Source organism: Herpailurus yagouaroundi, unplaced genomic scaffold (assembly GCF_014898765.1).
Source record: "Herpailurus yagouaroundi ecotype Mexico unplaced genomic scaffold, PumYag 181, whole genome shotgun sequence".
Taxonomy (NCBI): Eukaryota; Metazoa; Chordata; class Mammalia; order Carnivora; family Felidae; genus Herpailurus; species Herpailurus yagouaroundi.
Window position 1 is genome coordinate 20,941,764 of NW_024412412.1, and position 19,537 is coordinate 20,961,300.

General features: G+C 37.4%; 1 protein-coding gene across 2 annotated transcripts in view; it reads right to left on the reverse strand.

Annotated features, from left to right (window-relative positions):
* The window catches only part of VPS37A (VPS37A subunit of ESCRT-I), a 46,387-nt gene that overhangs the window by 21,128 nt on the left and 5,722 nt on the right, over positions 1-19,537 (reverse strand). For both annotated transcript variants that reach the window (XM_040490075.1, XM_040490076.1), the window contains exons 2-4: positions 4,698-4,772; positions 2,699-2,813; positions 1,994-2,094 (exon numbers count right to left, since the gene is read on the reverse strand). In XM_040490075.1, the coding sequence (XP_040346009.1) occupies positions 1,994-2,094; positions 2,699-2,813; positions 4,698-4,772 (291 nt within the window). The remainder of the gene's footprint in view (positions 1-1,993; positions 2,095-2,698; positions 2,814-4,697; positions 4,773-19,537) is intronic.

Sequence of the window (19,537 nt, forward strand, 5' to 3'; positions counted from 1 at the left end):
CCACGAGATCCTGCAGTGTCTTGCAGTGCAGTGCCTCCTGTTCCTCAGGACCCGGGACTCGGGCAGGGGGGTGGGGGGGGGGCTGTGCCTCTGTGTGTTGTGTGTGCCCTGTTGTGTTCCTGCCACTTTTCCCTTCAGTCCAGTTTTCTGCAGTGGCTTTCTTGGTCTGCTGTGGGTAGTGTTTGGTCCCAGGGGAGTGAAGTGCACTGGTCTGCCTGCTAAAGAAGACCTGGAGCCTCTGCTGTGGGGACTGAGATGGCCTAAGTGGACCTGCATAGAGTGCTTGGGCAGGGCAGGCACTTTTAACATGTTTTGCTTTAGGCTTTTGCAGCAAATGCCTTAGGCTTTTGTGTATTGGGGTGCTGGCAAGGGCTGTGCAGGTCTTCTGGGGGAGGGACCTCACAGTGCTGGGGACTGAAGCAAGTGTGACTGGTGAGGGCACATCCAATGAAGCATGGGGCAGCAGGCCCTGGCATAAGGAAGTTACATAGCAAGTGTTGGTACCACACTGGTTCCCACAGCTGTGTTTAAGCTGAGGGGACGGGCAGAGAAAAGACATGTGCTAGCTCCTTTTTTCCTAAGTGGGGTGGGGGTGGGGGGTCCCGAGATCCCTGTTTCTCTGGACAAACTCTGTGATGAGTAAATCACTCTACCTTCTGTGTGCCCCAGGCATTTTTCAAATTGCTGAATCTGTGCTGTTTCTGTTCAGGATGTTTGGAGTGCTGCCTCTTTAAAGGCCGGAACTCAGCTTCCTAAGGACCTCTGGGTTCTCCCAGAACAGAGCACAGATTTTTACAATACCAGGCTTTATGTCCCACTGGTTGTAAGGGACTGCATACATTTTTGCATATAGGAGAGAAGTAAATTCTTGTTGCCAGAATAACTGTGGCATTTTGTATTTTCAAAACATCTACAGATAGATTTCTTTTTTTTTTTTTTTTATATTTTTTTTTTTAAACGTTTATTTATTTTTGGGACAGAGAGAGACAGAGCATGAACGGGGGAGGGGCAGAGAGAGAGGGAGACACAGAATCGGAAACAGGCTCCAGGCTCCGAGCCATCAGCCCAGAGCCCGACGCAGGGCTCGAACTCCCGGACCGCGAGATTGTGACCTGGCTGAAGTCGGACGCTTAACCGACTGCGCCACCCAGGCGCCCCAACAGATAGATTTCTTGACCTTTGCCACTCTATCAAGAGATGGGAGTCTAGTCCCCACCCCTTTGAACCTGGATGGGACTTTGTGACTGACTTTAACTGCCAGATGTGAAAATTAAGTGAGCCTTCAGAGTATTTCAATCCCTGGATTTGCAACCACAACAGTTAATGCAAAAGATGAAACAAAGATGAGCTGTCTCTAGTAGTCTCTAATCAAACTACAGATTCACAAGGAAAATACATGTTGTCAAGGTTTGATGATGTGTAAAAACGATTTGAAAGGTATTTTTCAAAGCTGCTGAAAGATGTGGAAAATTAAAAAGATAAAATAACCAATGGAAACACAGAATTATCATCTCCAAAAAAAAAGCAAAAAGTTGTATCATAAAAGAAATATAATAATGACCAAGTACATGACTTAGCAACAGGGAATATTTCCAGAATCAAATTAATGAAAATATCAAACATGAAATTTAAGTAAAAATCATGACCTCAATCACTGAGAGGCTGGAAGGAAAGGAACGTTTGTGAAAGATAAAGTCTCATCAATCATAACAGAAGGCTGATACACCTAAAATGAGAGAATTAAGAGATGTATGTTTATATTATATTTACATTATTCAGAAAGACGAAGGTAAATATTGGAGAAGCAGCTAAAAGAAGAAAACGCAGCTGCCTCTGAAAAGTATAAATTTGTCTGTGTGAAGGTGGGAATGTGGAAAAAAAGAGAACTGCCTTTTAACATCATTTGAAATTTTAAACTGTATTATGTGCACTTTGATAAAAATAAGTAAAAATAAATATATACATATAGGTTTTTCATTACAAATATACTTACTATGAAAATGCTGTTGAAGAAGGAGCTAAAACTGGAGGATTCTTCCAAAACTCATCCAATAGACTCTGAATAATTTTTCCAAGATCTGAATGCATTGTAAACTGAAAGTAACAGTATACAGGAAGATTAAAATCACTTTCAGAATAAGTCTTATTAGGATAATGTCATCCTAAAACTTAATCTTAAATCCCCTTCTGCAAGTCAGGAAGTAAATGAAAAACAAAGGATATTGTGTCAAATGACCATATGAGCAATCTACAACTTTTAATATTTTCCTATACACTCGATACCATAAATCAGGTTAACAATCTATTTAACCAATAATGGAGCTAAAATATTTCCACACTTTTTAAAATAATTTTAAGGTTCAATGATAAATACTGAGAGTACATATAAGTTACAGTTCCTCACATTAATCAATTATTTATGTATCCTAAGAACTTGGAGGCATATTTGAATTTTATCCCCTCCTGACAACTATGGAAGATCTACTATGAACCAAAGTTCTAAGATCAACAGGTCCTCATCACAGAAAAACAAATAACTTTCAAATCAATATTATCTATTAGATATAGTGACTTTTTTTTTCTCGGAATTGTACTGATTCCAAATGAGATTTTAAATGCATTTTAGATTTCTGAATATACAGCAGAAAAGTAATACACCTGTTATACTACTCTGAAATAAATTATACTATATACATACGTTGTTTACTAATGGAGAGGTAACATAGACTCCTTGTTTATCCATTAAGTGATGTCGTATTGGTGGATAAACACTGATCACTGGTTTTTCCTGAGGAAACTGTGGAGGGAGCAATCTGTTCAATGTAGAACAGATGAAAAACAAAAAGACAAGGGTTATGTTATATAGTCATTAATGCTAAAACAAACTTAAATTAAAAGCAAATTAAATTTTCATACTTTAATTTGAATTAATTATTCACAGTAGTAAGTGCTCTCTTATGGTTGTTGATTGAAAATATACAAAAGGATCTACTTTGGCAACAATATCATAAAGTAATTCAATATAGTAAAACCTTCTTAATGTGGAATATGGATACCCTGAGTTATAGAATATTCTTTACACCAAGTCAATTAATTGCTTTCAAACACAATAAACCATGCTACGTAAAATCTCAGATAAAAGTGAGATCAGGTTATTTGTACAAGGTGAACCACAGTAACCCAGTCTGGCTATCAGCTGGACCACAGTTTCTGTCCATATAATTTCCTCGTGGTTTTCCTACTTTTGAAATACTGCCAAGAATTATTTCACCATCTACTGAATTTTTAAAGAGTGAATAGATAAAACCAAAGTACTACAATTAAAACACTGTAGCTGTCTTCATGCCTTGGTTCTATAAAGCTCTCTTCTAATTGTCCCCATTAACACATCTCTCCCAAGTCTGAGGTCAATCACATGGTTTCAAGTAAAGAACAGTAAAGTCTCAATACAAAAAAAAAAAAAAAAAAAAAAAAAGGTGAAAATCTCAACCTTCCTGAACTACCACAAATTTAAAATCAGAGATCGAAGTCTTAAAAAATGGGATTTTACTGGATATGGATACTGACTTCCAAACCTCTCAAAGAAGAATATATCCCTTTAAACGGTCTCTCTGTTCGCCTGCTGGCTCAGATAACTATTTATTTTACAGCACTGTCAAAAAGAAAACTGGGTCCTTTTTGGCTTTTCCTACTTAAGCATATGGGGGACAAAACTACTTCATTTATATAAAGATGTTAAAGTAGTTTGGTAAAAAAGGCAATGAATGGTCTTTGAAGCACAACCAATCTGGGTTTGTAATCCTGACTATGCTGTTCACTACCTATGTGTCTGTAATTTGCCCAATTTGCAGGACTGTTGTGAGGATTCAAAAAGCTCCTCTATATCAAGATAGCCCAGCATCATGCTTGGGACTGTTATACGTTCACACTTTCATTCACTTATTCAACTAGGATTTAACAAGGCCTTTTCTGTGCTGGCATTGTGCTAGACGGTGAGAAGATGAAGATGAATAAGCCATGCTTCCTGTCTTCCAGTTAAGTGCTTCTTACCCACAAACACCTGCTCCAGCACCCAGCCCCCTACTGCGATCTGAGAAAGTAGTAACTTAACACTTTCATGCTGAAGACTAATAACTGCACTTATGGTTAAATGGGGAATTCAGCAATCATCCTGTCCAAGCTTTTCTCTCACGAAGAAAATTTTTAACTTGATTTTTTTTCTTTAATCAGCAGATCAAATTGAGCCTTGAACTTTCTGGCTGATGTAGTGTATCTGTTGCTGAAAACTAGACTATTTTAACTTGTTTTTGATATAAAGCTGAATAGATCTCTAATGGTTTCCGATACACAATCCCTTTGATTGTCCTTATCATTCTTTCTTTCAGCCTACCTCCAGCTAAAACTTTAGTGCAAATCAATAAAAAACAATTATAGTACTAAAGATCATTACATCTTTTTATTGCATTTCTTTCTTCTTGTATAGTTTTTTCTTACAGCAATATCATTATAATGATGTCTTAAAAAAATTTTTGTTTCACGAAATTGCATTAACTTTTTTAGAAGTTACAGTTACTAGAAAGGGAAAGGTTTAAGCAAATTTACTTTAAGCAATTTACGTCTAATAACTAAGAAACAAAATAATGAAAAGACTTTTAAACACACTATTACATAAAAATATAGGAGACAATTCTACTCACATATTAATGTTAATTGTCAGGTTGTTTACGGTGAATGGCAACCTGTATTCCACATCTTTCTGTATTTCAGCTATACTGTAAGAGAAAATTTGAGAAAAAAGTTTACCTGAAGTTACAAAACCATTAATGTTAAAAAGAATTTTATATGTTTTTAGAGCCTACTAAAACTATTAATTTTAATCACAGAATCTAGACAGCCAATATAACTCACATCTTTTTTTTTTTAATTTTTTTTAAAATGTTTATTTATTTTTGAGACAGAGAGAGACAGCAGAACAGGGGAAGGTCAGAGAGAGGGAGACACAGAATCCAAAACAGGCTCCAGGCTCTGAGCAGTCAGCACAGAGCCTGACGCGGGGCCTGAACTCACGGACCGCGAGATCATGACCTGAGCCGAAGTCGGATGCTCAACCAACTGAGCCACCCAGGCGCCCCAATAACTCGCATCTTAAGCGAACAATTATCATAGAAAGATTTATCAAATAAGCAGGCAAAATATTCTGAGATATCCAAGTGTGTGTGGATACAGTGCAGATAGATGTTGAGGTAAAATAGCAAAGAAAAACTCCTATTAATACAGACCGATTTACTATAATTTTATCTAATTCATCATTACTAGAAGCAACTGTTATCCTCTGGTTAACAGAGGTCAACAAGACATCTGGGTTCTGATCGTAACTCTGCCACTATTCAGCTATATAGACAGCTAGGGAAGTCTGGGTCTTAATATCTTAAACTTAAGTCTAGATAAGATGTCTCCTACAGTCTTATGACAGACTGCTGGCCATTTTCCTCCCGTTCTTCCTAAATAAGAGAAGTCTAATTTTATTTTAAGTAGCAACATTCTAGCCTTTCTTGGCAGCTAGTTGTTGGTACAGACTTAACCTCCAAGATAGATACAGGGAGGTCGCAGGGTCAAACTACTAGGAAAGCATCTAAAAGAGGGGACAAAAAAAATGAGTAAGAGTCTATTTGCCCCTCCTGCCTGGACCTGATAGCTGCACTTCCAACAGCCATATTGGACCATGAGTGACCGTGAGAATGGAAGTCATACACTAGGGAGAGCTGAGCAGAAAGAAGGAAGTAGCTTGAGTCTTTAATGACTACGGTATTGTCAACTGAATTTCTTTTTTGTGAGAGGAAAAAGTTTTATCTTGTGTAAGTCAGTATTTTGGGAGTTTCTGCTGGTAGCAGCTGAATAGAACTGCCAACTAATATAATTTCCTTACACTTTAATGCTCTATACTTAGAATTAATTTATTATTAATTGTAGGGACACATTATTACAACTACAATCTAGCAACCAAATCTTTTGGAAGCTCACTTCAAGTCCTAACGAACATTCATAGTATTTCCAAAGGGAAAAATGTTAAGTAGTACTAATGAGTTAAAGTTAGGAAGAATCTTAATATTCAAAAAGGCATGAAACTTTTCCACGCATTAATGCTGCTAAAAGGTCTAGCATTTACGTAATAATTTATTTTTTGTTCTTTTGATTGCTTCAACTAAAGCTCTGTACTCTGACATCCTATGGAATGGGGTTAGAATTGAGAAGAAGAAACAGCTGAGAAGAGACTCAAAAAGATATTCAGTATTAGGACTTAAACAGTGTTAGACAGGTTTTTCTTTGGGGTTCACGTTTGGACACTAGGATACTGACAACCTCCTCAGTTGTAGGAACACCGTATAATCAATTAAATGGCTTCAGTTTTCTATTCCTGTATATTATTTTAAGACCCGAAGGTGTAACTGCTTCAAGGGAATGCTGGTCACAAAAGCATCCATCAGAAGTAGAGCATCTTCATGGTTAAAAGCATGACCTCCAAAGTGAGGCTTCCTGGGTTCAAATTCTCCCTCTAAACCATTTACTTGTGTGACTATATGCAAACTACTTATCTCTCAAATGGAAAACAGGGATGTTTAAAGTACCTATCTACTGAAAACATTTGTTAGATTAAACGAGAGAATACACGTAAAGCCCTCCACAAAATACCGTAATTGTTCAATACATGTTAACTATCATTAACTATGCGTTTTGAACATGCATCACAGTTGCAGCCTGTCTACATTTATAGCACCGAAGTTTTAAGTCAGTTTTTCAGTGTATTTTTATAGAAAGTAAATAAATTTGATTAAAATAATTTTCACTTAATTCATTGGCTTAGAAGTGTTCATTGTCCTGATGATTAAAGTGTTGACATTATTATTAAGTTTTGGCAAATTTCCTACACAAATGAGGTATAATAGATAACTGAAAGCAATACTCGTAATATTAGTGAAAGCTGAACTATGAGTAAACAAATTCCAACACAAGTTAGTCATGGTAATTGTTGGAGTTCAGGACATACTACTTCAGCATCTTGATTATTTTCAGCCAAAGGAGTTTGAGAAAATATGAGAAGCAGGAATGTTACTCTAACCTCCTCCCTGCCCCATCATAAAACCCTCATATGACATATGTCCTTCTTATATCAAGAGGAAAGGAACATCCTTACCTCCAAAGACAAAGGGACACCAAGAAGAATAGTAACAAAGAAGCCTTGCGAAGCTGGCCCCCACCTTGTTTACTACAATTACCTCATATTCTTTAACCCATCATATTCCTCCATTACTGTGCACTCTTAATCCAACCTAGCATAAAATACTCAGGTCTAACTATTTCTTTGGGTCTTCACTTCCTTTTTAGGTTTTCTATCTCATGTAAAACTTCTATTAAATAAGCTTATATACTTTTCTCCTGTTCATCTGTCAGTTTAATTTTCAGACCCAGCCAGATATCCTGAGAGAGTTGAGGACACCATTTTCCTCCCCTGCACTAGCTACATTAGACAATATGGCAAATATCTGTTTACTTAAGTAAAAGAAGAATCATTCCCTGAATATTCACAAATGTGATTTTTGAAGTTTTTGCTATTTTAAATAACTTTTAAAAACTTATTTTAAAAATGATTCATTTTCATTGGGAAAAAACAAAAAGAACAAGCAAGGAGAACATAAAAATCAATCCACTAACACATTGGTATATAACCTAATCTTTCTATATTCAGAGCCTTACGTAAAATGCAACTGTACTGTCTACACAATTTGTAACTTGCTCTTCTTGAATCAGTAAATGCTCTTTTACACTGTCTTTTTTTAAATGGCTGTATAATGTTTTACTATCATGTTTAATCTACTTTTTATCAATTATTGAGATTGTTTCTAGGTTTTACTATTATAAATCACACTTTGATAAACATTCTTTGCAGCCTTATCTTTCAGCTAACAGGTAATAGCATTCTGGATATAAACACACACACATATTTTAAAGTAATACTGTAATCACACTACAAGAGCAAATTTGAATTATCTTCCATTAATATTTTTATGTTCTAGGTTCTCTCAGACAAGTGAATTACTATGGTTTTCAAACTGAAACAACAAAGAACTCTGCTAGAATGTATGATCAAGTGGCATCCTCATTTCTTTGATAGTCTGTAAAACTATAAACAAATAGACCTTGAAATGCAATATAGGCACCAGTTATGGTAAAAAGATTCCTTTACAAAACAATCATTTATCTCTGACTATATTTTGGACTTTATATTTTGTGTACAGTTGGACTTCGTAAGACTTAGTTCAATCGAACAGCTACCATATAGCCACCATCTTGCGAAGAAACAAATACAGAAATATGTGTGGTCTTTGAAGCGGCGCACAGCTGAAGAAAAAAATCAAGGGACTAAAAAAGACCAGTTCAAGCATGCATGTCCCAGTGTTGAGTAAATCAAGAAATGTTTACAAGTGAACCTTGCAAATAAAGGATGCAGATGCTTAAAAGATGGTAGAGATTAGACAACTTCCCTTTCCCACCTAAATTTCTGGAAATATCACAAAAGACTTTAAAAAAAACCCAAAGCTGTAACAGTGCTTTGCAAAGAGTAAGCAGAGAAGAAATTCTGAGGAATCCCTAAAAGATAAAAAGATGGGATTAGATTTAAGGAAAAGGGTGATAATAAGGAAAAAGGCAAGAAAAAGTTAGTATATACAGGAACTAATGACAAACCCCCAAAATAAGACCAATGCAAAGCAGGAGTAGTCTGAAGGTCCTGCAAACCCTTGAAGAAAGTCAATGCAAACCCAGAGTGTGGAGGGCAGGGCAGAAACATTTCCCAGGGTAATGAATGGGAAGATGTGTGGAACAGAAGGTAGGACAGATCACTCTCTTTTCCCTGCTTGTTCCAACCAACAGTCAGTCATCTCTGTATCTAGAACAACACGGTGAGGCAGCAGTGCCTTAGGAAGGTGCTGACTTCCAGGTAGCCTCCAACGCCCAAAGACAAATATCAGCTTGTCCCATCTTGGAGCAAATCATTCTTTTTTTATTCATCATCAGAGGCAGGCTATCATAAACAGAGTTCAATATCTACCAACGAGTCAACAAGAAATCTCCAATAGAGAAATGAACACTTCAAAAAGAGGTCTGAACAAAACAAAACCATGCAAGGCAGGCACCAAACTCAACAAGCCCCAAATACAAAAACTTAAGGAAACAGAGTTAATTGAGCAAACAGAAGACTCAATTTCTGTAATTAATATTCTTAAAGTAACAAAAGAAAACAACACTTGCATTCACATACACACGACACAGTTGACATGAAAATGAAAAATTAAGAAACTGAAAATTTAAAATAAATAGCTCAAATAAATGGTTCAGCGCTCTGTTTGGAAAATGTTTCATACTACCTTCTCGGAGAATACTGACACGTTTTTACATTTTAAAGGCTTTGGGAAATTCTAAAGCACTCGATTTTGTTTTCTCAGTCTGTTTGACATGGAGCATGTATTTCACAGTACTCTTTGAACAGTGTTCTGTGGAACACAGGATAATGAAACAGAGGTGCAAAGAGCTAGAGGAACACAGAAGAAAGCACCTTACCTAAACAAGGGTAGGGGTGGTAGGGTCTTCAGGGAAATAATATCTGAACTACAATTAAAAGTCAAGTAAGAGTTAACACCTAGGAAAGAGAACCAGAGAAACAAAGTGGACACTCTACACAGAAGGAACACCACGGGGAAAAACTTCAGGTGTGAAACAACACGGGGGCTCTAAGTATTCACATCCTTTGCCATTGAAAATCTCACACCCCCGTGGTCTCATTAAAAAGAAAAAGAGAGGCCCAAAATACAGACACTTAGGTTAAGTCACCACACTAGGTCTTAATACCTAACCTGACTGTAGCCTCAACCTCCTCAGAAATTTGTCTTAACCAGTCAGGAATTTTCTGAACAGCATTAAATGAGATTATCTGTCACATGGGCCCCCTCTATCACTTCCAAGATGAGGTAATCCACCTAATTAGACCCCCTACTCTTAACCCCAAAGAAAGGTGACCTTACCTGGTACAATCCTTTTCTTTTATTTTGCTAATAACTTCTTTGCTCCACCACCCTTCCTATAAAAACTTTCCATCTTGTACAACTACTGGGAGCTCCCCTCATTTGCTGGATGGGATACTGCCCAATTCATGTATCATCTAACGAAGCCAACTGCATCTTCAAAATTTACTTGGTTTTGTCTTTTAACAGATTGGGTGGCAGCAACAGGATCCGAAGAAGGGAATTTCCAAGGACAATTGGAAATAAAAAGAAACACAGGCGTGGCACTTCAAGGACCTTTGGTGAGCTCCTCTCTCTTTGAGCTCCACCTTCTTTGCATTTGAACTTGGATCTAATTGGTTTCCAGTATAGAGTTAATGAGTCAGTCTGCACAGACAAGAGGCTCTAACAGAACTGCAATCCTTTGCTTGGTTCAGTCTACAATTTCATATTGAGATCCCTTTCCCAGTTCCAGTCTACAGTCCCCACTGACTGGCGTTTGCTGGGTTTGGTACTTTCCCCAATTCTAACCCACAGTCTCCATTTACTAGCGTCTGCTGGTTAGCCTACGGTGCCAACTGGTGGTGGCCACTGGCTGGGGTTGGTGACCACTGGCTGGATCTGACTTAAGAGCCAGTCTGGGCCTGATGTGAGCTGGACTAGGTCCAGTGTGAGGCCTCTGGTGTTGTTTTAAATAATGGCTGATAAGAAAGTCTCAGAAGCCAGAAATAAGGCTGCAAACATTGGTGGCCATGGGTCAAGCATTTAAATTCAAAGGCTATTAGAGCACTCACTACCTCAAGAAGACTTCTGTGATAGAATAAGTTGGTCACATTAATGGGTTAGAACTGACACTAGGTCACCCACCAACCTGAAGGCAATTTCTATGCAATGAGGTAAAACACTGCACAATTCCCAACTCCATGTCATGTCTCTCTTAGGTATTAGTTTGACTTCGAGAAATCCAGAGGCTTAGCTAAAAAGTGGGATCTTTTATATGTAGAGTTGACCAGGCCACATTCTGGCATACACCTGCTTACTGTAGGTCTAAAATCTGTAGTCCCAGAAGTTGCAAATATTTAGTCAAATAGCAAGATCTTACTAAAACCAACCTAGAATTACAATGGCCATTAAGGTAAATACTCCAATTAGAGAAATAATTTAAGAAGTGTTCTTGGGGTGCCTGGGTGGCTCAGTCAGTTAAGCGTCTGACTTCAGCTCAGGTCATAATTTTGCGGTCCGTGAGTTCGAGCCCCCCGTTGGGCTCTGTGCTGACAGCTCAGAGCCTGGAGCCTGTTTCAGATTTTGTGTCTCCCTCTTTCTCTCCCCTCCCCCGTTCATGCTCTGTCTCTCTCTTCTCAAATAAATAAATAAATAAATAAACTTAAAAAAAATTTTTAAAAAAGTGTTCTTGAAGAACACTTGAAAGTATTCTCAAATAGAATGGGATACCTATTTTAATTGGTAGGCAGAAGCCTTCAAAAGGTTTCAAAATTCCAAAAGTTTCACTGATTCACTGTAAAAGGACAATGAAAAAGAAAGGCACCTAAAACAACAGGCTAACATACAAGACTGACATTACTTCCTATGGCCCTCCTCTCTCCTTTATTTGAGTACTCTTTCTAGGAATCCTCTATCTGAATTCCCTTTCCATTCTGAAGAGACTATTAGTTACTTTTTAAGATAAAGACCATCCCAGGATGCAGGCAACCCCTACAGTTAACTAAGGGTCATAGTTAAATAATTTCTTAAACCCATAGAGGATTCTCAAAAAGTTTTGTAAATAAATTATGTCCTGAACCCAGTAGAGAGGGAAAAAAAAAAAAATCCCTTTCCTTTCCAAATCCAGAACAATTGGTTATTGATCCTTGTTCTCCCAGGGATAGCTACTGCCTTCTTGATGGTCTCGTTTTAGATCCTAAGAATTTGGCTTGGCTTTCAGCCTGTCTGGGACATGCAGGTTCTAGATCTTATAAAGACAGTATCTTTTGTGCCCTTTTTGAGGATGCGGCTAGGATCAATGAGGTTGTTTAAAACTGCCACAAATGTTAACTGTATGTCTTGGCTGAGACTTGACAAGATACTTGAAAGGATGTCCTAACTCTATGATCAGAAATCTGTCCAAATTAGAAGCTGGTATTCAGAACCTGAGAAGAATTTTTTTTTTTTTTTTTTTTTTTTTTTTTTTTTTTTTAGGACTTCTCTAAGCTAAATGCACCCAGAGCAGGAAAAAACTCAAACATAAGGGGATGAGTATGAGTATCCTTTGATATCATTTCGGTGGCAACTTAACTCTTTGAGGAATTAAAAACAGCTACACTTGTTTTAAATATATGTTATCACTTTATACCTGTTGGAACAGCTAAAATCAAAGACAAGAAATAACAAGTACTGGTAAGGATGTGGTGAAAAAGGAACCTTCATGCGCTGTTGATGGGAACGTAAACTGGTACAGCCACGGTGGGTATGGAGGTTCCCCCCAAAAAGTAAAAACAGGAATACCATTTGATCCAATAACTCCACTACTGGGTACTCATCCAAAGAAAACAAACACTAATTTGAAAAGACATGCACCCCTGTTTACTGAAGCATTATTTATAGTAGCCAAAATATGGAAGCAATCTTAGTGTCCACTGACAGAAGAATGGATAAGGAAGTTATGGTATATGTATACAAGGGACTATCAGTCAGCCATAAAAAAAAAACAAAAAACCAGAAACGAGACCTTGCCATCTGAGACAACATGGATGAATCAAGAGGTTATTATGGTAAATGAAGTAAGTCAGGTTGAGAAAGTTAAGTATCGTATGATTTCATTCATATGTGGAATCTAAAAAACAAATGATTAAAAAAAAAAAAGCAGAATCAAACCTTTAAATACTCAGAAATGATGGTTGCCAGATGGAGGGAGGCTGGGAGAATGGGGAATATGCATGAAGAGGAGTGGAGGGCTTCCAGTTTTGGAATGACTAAGTCGTGAGAATAAAAGGCACAGCACAGGGAATATTGTCAATGATATTATAATAGTGTTTTATGGTGACAGATGGTAGCTACACTTGTGGGGAGCACAGCATAAGGTATAGAGAAGCCAAATCGTCATGCTGTAGACCTGAAATTAATGTAACATTGTGTGTCCACTATACTCAAAAAAACTTCTTTCAAGTGTAAGAATTCAAACTTTCATACTATATTAAAATTCAGCCCTAAAATTAAAAGATAATGAAGAAAGACTGAGCTGCGGCTTTTTTTTTTTTTATACGTAGTGAATTTTGTTTCTGCACTTATATTCATGGCAACAATTTAAAGCTATAAGCTATGAGGTCTGTGTCTGTGTTTATGTGTCTCTTTCTATAGAGAGAACTTGTAGTAAATGTGTGGTATTTTCTATCTCCAGTTGGTGTTCTTAAAATTAATTTGTAAATTTAGTTGGCTTAAAGATCTACTTAATTGGTTTAGGGAAAATTAAGTGCTTATCTAATTAAATTCTCAGAAATATAAGAGAAACACCCAAATGTTTTTGAAGTTCTAGGATAATCTTCTACTAAATTAAAGCTAGTTTAAATTCATCAGTTTAATTAAAACAGGCATATCTTTAGAGTTATCAACATTGAATACAATGAAGATACACATTTTATTCTACCTGAATTACTAGTTTATTACAGCTGTTGTAATTTGTCAGCAAAAATAACTTAGAATGATGGCTCATTGTGTCTAACGTCTCAAAGTTTTGTGGGTAATCTAAACTTGATTGCTGGAGCAAATGATTTAGATGTAAGTGGCATAAGAGCTCACATATAAAATAATTATATTTTATGGTAATGTGCTTAAAAAAATTTTCCAAATCTCTCTAGCTGGATATTTTAGGAGTCTTGCTAAATTAAATTAAATGATGGAATGTACTGAATATTTACATTATTTCCCAGTAAGATAAAATACTATTATTGAACATAGGCTTACCTACTTTTGGTTTATTACAGAAAAACTAAAAGACAGTTAGTTTTGTTAATTCTTCATTGGAAAACTGAAAAAAGCACATGCTTCTAGAAATTATGAAATGTATTCATAATTTGTTCATCTAAAAATGCTGGTATGATAGTTCAAAATTCCTTCTTAGTTTTGACTAGAAATTAAGATTTCTAAGGGTTAAGAATTCTATTTACTGTAGAAATAGCTATTTACTGTAGCTTTAATAAAGCTACTAGAAATAAGGGAAACATCTTTGTATGTAAACAAAATAAAATGGTTAAGAGAACGTGTAAGAAAAGGAGATGCATTTTTTTGTTGAGGGAAAAGAAAGTAATTTTGTCCTAAAGAGTTGGTTCTTTAAATTTTTTTTTTTTAATCTTTATTTATTTTTGGGAGAGAGAGAGACAGAGTGTGAGTAGGGGAGGAACAGAGAGAGGGAGACACAGAATCTGAAGCAGGTTCCAGGCTCCAAGCTGTCAGCAAAGAGCGTGATGCGGGGCTCAAACCCACGAACCATGAGACCATGACCTGAGCTGAAGTTGAACCCCCAACCGACTGAGCCACCCAGGGGCCCCAAGAGTTGGTTATTTAAAGAGAAAGAACAGGACAAAATCGGAATGTGAAAAACAGAAAACTTACAAAGCTTGTGAAAAAGGAATTTTTGGAAAGGAACTTTATGAGTGGTCAGGCCTAAGATTAAAATGAGTTAAGTTTTGATAGCAATAGTAGGCTGATACAAAATTAGAATTTGATTTTCTCTGTTAAAAGAACAAAGGTTTTGTTTTTGTTTTTTTTTTTTTTTGGACTTCCAGTCTGCTTTTGATAACAGATTGTGAACATTTCTTTACCTTCTGAGTATTAAGTCTCATAATGATCTGCGATCCTATTTAGGCAAACTTTAAAACCCTTTTTTGATATTTTGACAAAGTTCCCAAAACCAAATTCTAAATGAAGGCTTTTTTGACATGTAAGAAATTTTGGAGTTCTTCCAGAAGTGTTCTTCGAACACTCCAAAAAAATGATTAAACTAATTAGATTTCTTTGATATATTAAGTTACGTGGGAAGCATTATCAAGTAAGAATACTATGTCTTCTTTATATTGTATTTGTAAGATTGTGGCATGTGTGCATGAAGTTCATTTTGCTTCTATAAAAACTGGCCCCCACATGGTCAGATTTTTGCCATCCTAATGACCTTGTAACATGGCAAAAGTCTGCTCCTGAATCAGAGAAATTAAGATGGGTCAACAATGGCTGTAAGATAAGTCAATAGATGGGGCTATGGGAAACCAAAGTTGGCTGCTTGGTAATTCCCAGCTCTCAGGCAAATCCCATTTTTTGGTTTTTACATTCCTTTACACACTAAAGTACATTTAAGGTGACTGCAATTATGAATCAACACTGGTAGGGAGACTTCTACTTGTCAGGTCCATAATCCTGGAAAAACAATTTTTGTCCCAAAAGGCCTCAGACCTCCTCTCTCCGGACCCTCTGAATACCTGCAAATTGATGTCATTCAACTGCCTCTTAGTGTGGGTTATCAATATGTTCTTGTTATTGCACATGTTTTCTGGATGGTTTGAAGCCTTTCTCTGTTGCAAGGCTAATGCCCCCACAGCGGCAAGGAAAAAAAGAATATATTTCCCAGATAGGCTATACCTTCCACAATATCCAGTCAATGATCAAGGCACCCATTTCACTCGACAAATTATACAAGCCTTCATGAAAAGTCTGCAAACTTCTTGGAATTTTCACTATCTCTATCACCTTCAATAAGGTAAGGTCAAAAGAACTAATGAGATGCTTAAATTTAAAATTTCCAAACTTGAAACTACTGGACTTCCCTAAGGTACTGCCTTTGATCCTGTGGGCTATTCACAGTACCCCATCTGGAAAACAAACTCACTCCACATGAGATAGTCACTGGGAGACCAATGCCTAATGGTATACAACATTCTGTTGATCCCTTGTCTCATGTTAGTATGACCGACTACTGTAAACCTCTAATGTCTTATGCTCAACCTATCATTAACACGTTAAAAAATCTTTTCCAGATCCCAATTCAATGGATCCTATCCTAAAAGCATGGTGACTGAGTATTCCGAAAACAACATCAGAGGAAGGTAGCACTTAAGCCTTGTTGGAAGGATCCTTACTAAATGCTCCTGACCAATGCTCCAAAACTAAGATGCTGGAGACCTCAGAATCAAATTAACAAGAAAGTAGCTGACACTGAGGGAGACTGCTTCTGCCCAAGGCAACATATCAAAACTTACATACTTTAAACATGAAACCATGAAACCCTTTCTCCTTTTCATTTCCTTTATTCTGGCATTTGCCTGCAAAGATAACACCCTCATCTGTATCTGCCTGGTCACTACTAATGGGGGTAAACCTCTGAAATTTATAGCAAACTTTTATTTCAGGCTAGGAGAAAATGTAACTGTGCCCCTAACTTTTCACAATCAAAATAATACATTTCATTGGTTGACTCCCCTGAATTTACACTGTTGAGTTAGAAAGGACCTACCAGGAGGCTTTCATGATTCAATGTTCACTCCTTTTGGCAGGTCCCTACCACCCTGGCTAGGGATAAATGTAAATGAGATTATGATCAGGAGCTTCCTAATTCCTGAAATTGCAGAATCCACTGCTAAAGCAATAGCTGTCCAGTAAAAATCCTTGCATTCTCCAGCCAAAGTTCTTCCCCCCCACCCCCAAAGTTCTTGACAGTAGGATATCCCATGATTATCTTTCAGCTGAGTATGGAGGTTATCTGCTGTGGCCAACTTCACCTGCTATATGTGGATTAGTACTTCTGGGAAAGTTGAAAATTATATAAAATCACTGAGCAAACCACTTGTCCTAAAAAGGGAGATTCCTTCAACAGGGTCTTTCTTTCTTTCTTATTATTATTTGTTTTTGTTTTGTTTACTTATTTTTTGAGAGAGAGAGAGAGAGAGAAAGAGAAAAAGCATGCTCGTGAGCAAGCTGGGGAGGGGCAGAGAGAGAGAGGGAGACACAGAATCCTTAACAGGCTCCAGGCTCTGAGCTGTCAGCACAAAGCCCAATGTGGGGCTCAAACCCATGAATCGTGAGGTCACAACCTGAGCCGAAATCAGAAGCTTAACCTACTGAGCCACCTAGGTGCCCCCAACATGGTCTTTCTTTGATTGGTTTGGGTTTGGGGGAACATGGCTTCAAAGTGTAATCCAAACACTGGGAATTATCCTGTTTACAGTTATTATAAAAATCTCTCTGGTGAACTGTATCCTCTCAAAAGCTTTAAATGCATGTTTGCGGTTGCTAAGTACCAAGTAGATGATCTCCTTGAGACTGGAACCTTGGAGAAGTGAAGAGAAAGACCCTGTGCCCTGTTAATACTCTAGGCAAATAGTTAGGAATCCCTGGAAAAACAAAGATGAGACATAGCTTTGGAGACAAAAGAAAAGTTATTTTAGGCCCCCACCTCTTTTCGTGACCTGTACACCATCAACTAGGTCTACTTGCCCAAGGAGCACTTCTTGCAGAACTTCCTAGAAGGCACTTAGATTGCAAAGGAAGGCAAAAAACCTCAGTAGTTAAGGACTTTAAGGAAAGAAAAGCGAATGCAACATGCAACATTCTCTACCAGGCAAGGAAATAGCTTAACCAGATCAGAGACAATAAATCAACCTCCCAGACAACCTCACAACCTCACAAACAAAAAAAAGTTGACTGAAGACACATTCTTTCTTGAGTCTTCTTCGTTTTTTGTTTTGTTTTTGTTTTTTTGCAGGATTTAAAGCTTATTTATTTACTGAGAGAGAGAGAGAGAGAGAGAGAGAGAGAGAGAGAGAGAGAGAGAGACCGGGGGGGACAAGGGGAGGGAGAGAGAGAAAGAGAGAATCCCAAGCAGGCTCTTTGGGGCTTGATCTCATGAACTGTAAGATAGTTACCTGATCCGCAATCAAGAGTTGACCGCTTAACTGACTGAGCCACCCAGGTGCCCCTTTTTTGCAGTGTTTTACCTCCGCGTTGAGCACTGGGACAGCAGACTAACTTGGAGCCAGAGAATTAATGATGCTGACCCTTGCTGGTCCTTGTAACTTCAATCAACTTGGCCTCTGTCAACTTAGGGTGACTTTTGCCAATTCTGTACTGAACTCTCCTTCGATAGGCTCCTCCACCAATACACATGCACCCTTAGCTTAAAACTTTTCTTAATTTTGTTGTTCAGACAGACACTGCTTTGGGAAATATCTCCAGTGTTTTCCTTATTTGTTGCAAGTAAAATTCTTCCTTTTCCACTCTTTCAGGTGGTTCTATCTTTTGACTACACCCAAGAGGTGAGTTCAGTTTCAGGTTACAGTATCAAGGTGTTAAGCAAAAAAGCCAAGACCTGTGGATGTCACAAGAAGGAACAACAAAAACTTCTTAAACTTCAGAGCCACAGCTGAGAGAGGCACTAATGCCTTAAATTTTGACCACAACTCCTGGTTAAGCTGAGAATTTGATCAAAAAGGGAATGATTGTTAAAGTAATCGACCTAATAAAACTCCTTGCCCTTCCACCTAAGGGAAGGTGACCTTACCTGAAACAGTCCTTTCCTTTTGCTAACTTACTTGCCCCACTCTCCTTCGTATAAAAACCTTCCATTTTGTACAACTCCTTGGAGCTCCCCTCTACTTACTTGCTATGATAGGATAGTACCCAATTCATGAATTAAATAAAGCCAAATAGATCTTCAAATTTAACTCAGTTGAATTTTGTTTTTTAACAATCTGTTGACACTTTCCATCAGTCACATCACCATCTTCTGTGAAAACTAGGCATTAAGCTAAGGAGGTTGGGCTTTTCTGGGCAAGAGTCAGGAAACTACTGAAAGGAATATATGGTCAAATTTGAATTTTAGAAAGGTTATTCTTGTGGCCATGTAGAAGAAAATAATTAAAACTGAAATCAGAAAAATAGTTAGAACCCAGCGTAGTAGGAATGGACTGAGTGATGGATAACCAGGTTTTTGACTTAGGGAGCAGACAGTAGACAGCTTGGAAGGAGTTCAGGGGGAGAAAGGGAAGAGTGGATGGGGCTGGATTTAACTAGCAATAGGGAAAAAACTGTATGCTTAATTTTTTAAAATAGGTATGGACTGATGCTACTAAGGGGAAAATTAACTAGAGGTAGTACTTGAGCTGTTACGATCCACTTAGGAAAAATTTTCTTAAATAGTATTATGATGCATTATGTCATATACTCTGCAACTGTAATTTTTAATCACTGGTTATAAATGGACTATGTCAGATAATATATCAAATTAAGATTCATTTAATTATGGGACTATTTGCCATACATAACTTTAAAGTTCATTGTAAGAGCTCAATGTTTCTTTATGGAGTCACAGAGTTCACATTTTATAGACCTCTGCAGCTTCCATAGGCTAAGGCATAGCAAATTCTTGTAGGATTTTTTATTGTAACAAGTTATTAAGGTGGTTTTCTTCCATAAGAAGTTTTAATCTCAAGTACTTATAAAAG